The following is a 6,292-nucleotide window of genomic DNA, read 5'->3' as shown; positions in this document are numbered from 1 at the left end:
AACTACTAGAAAATCAACTAAGTAATGTTACTAACTTGCAACACCTGGAAACAACACAGAAATAATTACTAGAAGATTACTACTTTCGTTACTTGTAAATGTGGAATAGATAATGCAGTAATTGAAGTAACAACAACTAACAAATTGAATAGTTTATGCATGCAAGCTATACGTACCATCTCGGGGGTTCAAGATGACTTCCAAAATATTTAAAATAACACAAAACAAGCTTTGAAATAAGCCAGATTTAAATTATTATCATTTTAATTAAAATTATTTTAGTGCACACCTTACGTTACTTCTGTAATGTGGAGGAGGGGGGCTTTATGTTGTGGCCAGTATGAAGCCTTATCAAAAAGGTTGAGAACCAAAGGATTCAACTGTATAATAAAAATTATATGTGCAAATATTCTTATCGAGCTATCAAAAACGAATGTGGTTGGCTATTCTTCACCAGTGCTGAGTAACACGTAACCAGCGCCATCTATAAATTACTGTTATACCAGCATACTTGTAACCGGGGTTATGTTCTTTTAACTCTGTTAGTGTTAACTTACCCCGCAGTTTGAAAAGAACTGTTTATGTGAACTCTACAGATAATATTTTGTTGACGACGATTGCACATTTTGGTCCTACTGCCAACAGGCGTCACTGTTTGACACTATGCGTTTGCTTTTCATTTTTCACGCATGCGCAAGTGAGCAGAAACCAGAACAGTCATGGCGGCGGCAGAGAAGCCCACGAAAGAAAAACTTTTATCCACTCTGGATGATATTGAAGTTTTATCCAGGTTTGTCGTCATATATTTTGCACATTGAGATGAAGAATAACCATTTGTGTGTGTTTTTTATTTATTTTAGCTGGCACAAAGCAGAATGATAATAAACTGCTAGTTCGTTCATTCATGAGATTTCCAGTGATTTCTGCTAACAGCTGGATGAACGTTAGTTAATACTTGAATAAATAAAGTCCCAATCTCTCTTGCCCCCCCAGACTGCCGTTTTTACACCTAATAATACACTTATTATACACTACTACTGTTCACACACGGGGGCCCCTCTTTTGTTCTTTTATTTTCTTGTTTCTGTTGTAGAGAGCTGATAGAGATGCTAGCACTGTCCAGGTCACAGAAAATGCCCCAGCCTGGAGAGGACACACAGGTGAGAGACACTGTTTACACACACACACACACACACACACACACACACACACACACACACACACACACACACACACACACGGTAAGTGACTGAGACAACACTGAAATCTTAAGTTGAAGTAAATTCACTGATATTTACAGGTTTTAAAGTTCTGATGAAAAGTCATGCAATGACATGCTTTAAAGTAACTGAAATTAAATTACATTTGCTAAAACACTTAATTAGATTCAGTATTAAAATGAGGAATTACTATATATGCTTGCTTGACTATTAGATGGCAGTGACTGTATGCTGCTGATTGTTAACAGATATTGGAGCTGTTAGTGCAGAGAGATAAAGAGTTCCAGGAGCTGATGCAGACGGCGATGGAGCAGGGCAGAGTTCACCAGGAGATGCAGACGCTGGAGAAGGAAGTCGAGAAGAGAGACAGTGATATCCAGCAGCTCCAGAAACAACTCAAAGAGGCCGAGCACATACTGGTGACTGACATGAATCAATGCACATTTCTTTTCAGTAACATTCAATTGTTGCAGCAGCATTATGCAAACCAAAATAATTTATCACTTTGTGAACTTAAAAAAAAAAAAAAAAAAAAAAATATATATATATATATATATATATATTATATATATATATATATATATATATATATATATATATATATGCTTTGCATTGCATTGCATTGCAATATTGTTAAAATATATATATTTTATGATTTCTTTTTTACAACTGAAATATCTTTAATTTCCAGCTCTAACCAATGCTTTCTGTGTTGTGCATTTGATTTGAGGCACTCACAAAAATCATTGGTCATTTGACAGAAAATTACCAATGCATTTTGATTAAACTCACATTCTTGAACATTTTTAAGTATGCTGGTTATACATCTTATGTGTACGAACTAATAGAAATGACAGTAAAGTACACTTAATTACAAGAAACTTACCCTATAATCAGTACATGTTGTTAATTAATATTATACTTAATAATATAATATTATAAACAAGTTGTAATATTACTTGTTTGTGTATTTACACCGTATCAAAGACAACTTAAAATAAAGTGCAACCCATCCAATCTTGACCCATCCAATATATAAAATGTGTTTGACACAATATTTATGAATCCGAGATAATAATTGTTTTTCATTTATCATCAGGCCACTGCTGTCTATCAAGCCAAAGAGAAACTGAAGTCTATTGAAAAGGCCAGAAAAGGTATTGTTGTTACACAAAATAAGTTGCACTGGGTCAAAATAAATTGCATTGTTGAGAGAGAAAAAAACAGAAGTCGCATTGGTGTGTAAGTCACATTTTATTACACTCCGTAATAATAAAACAAAACATTTACAAACATAAATATGTTTTTTATTAGTTCCCCTGACTCCACAACAAATCCTTTAAATTTGATTGTATTTAGAACGGAACAGGAAGGAAAAATATAAGAATAAAACAACATAAACTATAGTGCCATTCATTCTAAGCAACATTTATTATATAAAGCAAGCTTAAACAAATTTATTCAAAGTGAAACTGAAACTACTGACTTTAGGAAATGTGCTATACAAATAAACTAGGGCCCATGTACCTCTTATTTAGCACAAATCAAATTTTGGGTGCTTTGCACATGATTTGTTTGCTTGACATTAATTGCGTTATATAAGTTGCTTTAGAATTCAAGTTGTAGCATGTTTCAGATAATATAAAATGTGACTTACATTCCAGTGGATGTGTTTGTTATCAGTAGAACTGATGGTCATAAGACTGAAATGCAAGTAATTGTAGTTTTTTGATTTAGTTGATATTTACTCGATATACCACAGTATCTACATATACATATTTATACACACAAATATACATATTTACTATTTCAGTTTACAATCGAATTTCCTCAGTGTTTCTTCTTTTTTGGTGGTTCTGTTTGTTTTGACTAGGGAGTATCTCTTCAGAGGAGATCATCAAGTACGCTCACAGGATCAGTGCCAGTAATGCAGTGTGTGCTCCTCTGAACTGGGTTCCTGGTAAAAGGACTACTACTTCCTTCTGCATCATGTTCTTCCATTCCTGTCTTTCCTGTCATTCCTATCTGACTTGATTTATTCTCAAACTTTTTTGATGACTTGATTGGCTTATGTCTGATTGTATCTGTAAGCTCATATGATGTGTGTGTAGGTGACCCCCGCAGGCCGTACCCCACTGATCTGGAGATGCGCAGTGGAATGTTGGGTAACATCAGCAACATGTCCACCAATGGAGTGAACGGACACCTGCCTGGAGATGCATTGGCTGCTGGGAGGTTACCAGGCAGGTTAACTCTTCTGTTCAGATGTTTGATTCGTCTGTCCATGCTCTCTTCTCTTCTTAGTTGTCTTTATCATAAGTCCCTTTCGCACAGAGATTCCGGATTATGTGTTGCGGTATCTTTTGATTTTGGTTCATTCACACTGCCAGTGATTTTCTGGAACCTGTGCATGTGTTCACACACATCCCGTAAAGACATGTGATAACAGGATGACAAACACATGCGTCATCACTACGACACATCCCTCACGGCATTAGTCCTGTCTTTTGTTCACACAGGCCGCGTTCCGGGACTGATTCCAGCGATGTCACTAGGTCCCCATCTCGGGATCAATCCCGGGACGTGTTTGAGTTCATACAGAAGCCACTCTAGCGATTCAATGGCAATTTTCTGGGATCAACGCTCTGTGTGAAAGGGGCTATATAAATATTATGTGTTTGTGATTATGTACTTTTTTTTGCTTTTAGATGTACTTACCCCACAGTATCCTTGGCAGTCCACTGATGTTTCCATGGGGATTCTGCCTCCTCACCATGGCAACGATTTTGGCCTGGAGCCACCTGGTCATAACAAAGAAAATGAAGATGATGTTGAGGCCATGTCAACAGATTCCTCCAGCAGCAGCAGTGACTCAGACTGAGTGTGTGTGTACGCGTGTATGTGATGTGTCCACAGTAACATGAGTTTGTCCACTTGAACAGCATATGAAAGTATGTTGTCTACATCAATTTGTCTGTGATTGTGGAGATCTGGATGGCAACATATAATGCCTTGAAGAGGACCAAACCTTCACAGGTCCTCTATTAAGCAAAGCCTCGTACAGCTGGATATGTTTTACCAATTTGTTTGTTTTTTCATTCTCCAGATGCCTACAGTCATTTGTTTGCATAATTTCATTCCTCTGGCCTCAAATGTCAACAGTGCGTTGTTTTCATTGTGTGCAGCATGACAGACTCATTTGCATTTTGCATAGTTGTAATTAGTGAAGCGTTCATTTCTGGTTTACAGTTGGAATATAAATAGCATTGTAAATACCTCTGAACTTTCAGACTCTGTAAATAAAAGTTGTTTTTTTTAAGATTGTTTTTTTAGTTTTTACATAGTCTATTTTGTGTATACAGAAGGGCAGTGTACTTTATGAATGGGCTGTTTCCTCTCTGGAGCTGAGGTAAAGTAATATATGAATGTGTCTAATTTAAATTACTTTTTAGGTCCAATCCAATTATCCTGTGTGTGTGTGTGTGTGTGTGTGTGTGTATATATATATGTGTGTATGTGTATATATATGTGTATATGTATATATGTGTGTATGTGTATATATATGTGTATATGTATATATGTGTGTGTGTATATATATATATATATATGTGTGTGTGTGTATATATATATATATGTATGTATGTATATTTGTTCCTGCTCTGTGCATTATCGTTGCTCAGACTGTCAGCTTAAATGTATTACATTGCTCGCAAGGCAAAACAGTATTCTCCTAGCATTCTGGTTAGGGTGTGTTCAAAACTGCATATGAATTATATGAGCCTGAACTATTAAAACTATGATCATTTTTTGGCCTTGGGTATCTATTTTTAGTTTAGGCGAGTTTAAAAATGCTCCTATTGGCACTGAAAATTTAAGTCAAACCGTCAAAATTTCAATTATAGTTATTTGCATACTGAATATTGTTTATTTCTTTAAGCTGTCCTGAGACTAGGGAAAATGGGGCTCAGAATGTGCCTTATCTAATTTATTATGCACATTTTCTCTCTCTTTAAAAGTAGATCTAAACTTCTGAATTAGTTTCTATTTTTAGCTCTAAAATCAGTTTGCTGCCTTATTATATTGCACACGGTGATTGGGTTTAACAGTCCGTGTGCCATTCTGAGCACTGAATTCTTTCTTTGTCTTCAGTCAATATTATGAAGATATTTCTGGTCGTGCTCAGCCAGGTGCAAGTTCGGCTGGTTGAACATTGGCCACCAGATGGTGCAATTAATTCACCTGACAACCAGCTGAACTTGTGTTATCATAACATACCAATTACATTTCATTTAAGTGTTTATCATTTATATAATGTGGATAAATGACTGACACTAGTCCAAACAAATGTAGAGATGGGCCAAAATCATCTATGACAATTTATTAAAAATAAAATAATTGTTCATAGCGATAGTGGTTAATCAATGGCAGATTCAGAGAAGTTAAAAGTATCAACTATCCTAGATGTTTAGTTCAGATCTGGTATAAAAGCACAGACTGGGTCAATTCAAGTAATGGGAACATGTCTCAAAATTATATTTGAAAGGTTATTATTTACGCTTACTTGACATCAGTGTGTTTTCCCCCCTCAAATTGAAATGGTTCGCTAGTACTTGTGTGTTTAAATGGCTAAAACAACAACAACAACAAAAAACATTATTTGGTTGAAAACTGTCTGAACGTGTGATTAATGACAACTGACAAGCTCTGCTGAATTTGAATTCAATGATACAGTGCTATACTACAGTGATTACAACTCTGACCTGTTGTTTTAGAAGGTAGCCTAGGTAAGGTCTTTCCAAGTCACAGGGCTCAAGTCCGAGTCAAGTCGCGAGTCATGTTGTCTAAGTCGAGTCGCAAGTCATCTATAATTATGTCAAGTCGAGTCACAAGTCATCAAATTTGGGACTCGAGTCCAAGTCATGCGACTCGTCACAACCCTGGATGAGTCAGTACATGACTATTTGTAACACTATGTTAATTTGTAGCCTACTAATGTCAACCAATAGGTGAGCGAATGTGTCAGGACACTTTAGAGATGTTCCTGCTTGTAAATAATAATGACTTACTAGTGA

The 6,292-nt window shown here is 36.0% G+C and overlaps 1 protein-coding gene across 1 annotated transcript; it reads left to right on the top strand.

Moving 5' to 3' along the window:
• Positions 1–659: 659 nt before the first annotated feature.
• On the top strand, positions 660–4,537 carry med4 (mediator complex subunit 4). Its single transcript, XM_077216427.1, has 7 exons — positions 660–790; positions 1,094–1,160; positions 1,469–1,639; positions 2,320–2,377; positions 3,094–3,180; positions 3,332–3,463; positions 3,929–4,537. Exons 1-7 carry the CDS (start codon positions 720–722, stop codon positions 4,099–4,101), a joined length of 759 nt encoding a protein of 252 aa, XP_077072542.1. The 5' UTR covers positions 660–719; the 3' UTR covers positions 4,102–4,537.
• The last annotated feature ends 1,755 nt before the right edge of the window (positions 4,538–6,292 follow it).

The sequence above is a fragment of the Siphateles boraxobius genome, unplaced genomic scaffold, assembly GCF_051911475.1.
Source record: "Siphateles boraxobius isolate OS27281-9 unplaced genomic scaffold, OSU_SipBor_1 7, whole genome shotgun sequence".
Taxonomy (NCBI): Eukaryota; Metazoa; Chordata; class Actinopteri; order Cypriniformes; family Leuciscidae; genus Siphateles; species Siphateles boraxobius.
The sequence above is the reverse complement of the archived record's forward strand: the minus strand, read 5'-3'. Positions and strand labels throughout refer to the sequence as shown.

Excerpts from the sequence above, each read along its gene's own strand:
- med4 (XM_077216427.1), top strand. The coding sequence starts at position 720 with ATGGCGGCGGCAGAGAAGCCCACGAAAGAAAAACTTTTATCCACTCTG. Across the intron at positions 791-1,093 it reads GATATTGAAGTTTTATCCAG|AGAGCTGATAGAGATGCTAG; the intron begins GTTTGTCGTCAT and ends TTTCTGTTGTAG. Across the intron at positions 3,181-3,331 it reads TCCTCTGAACTGGGTTCCTG|GTGACCCCCGCAGGCCGTAC; the intron begins GTAAAAGGACTA and ends ATGTGTGTGTAG.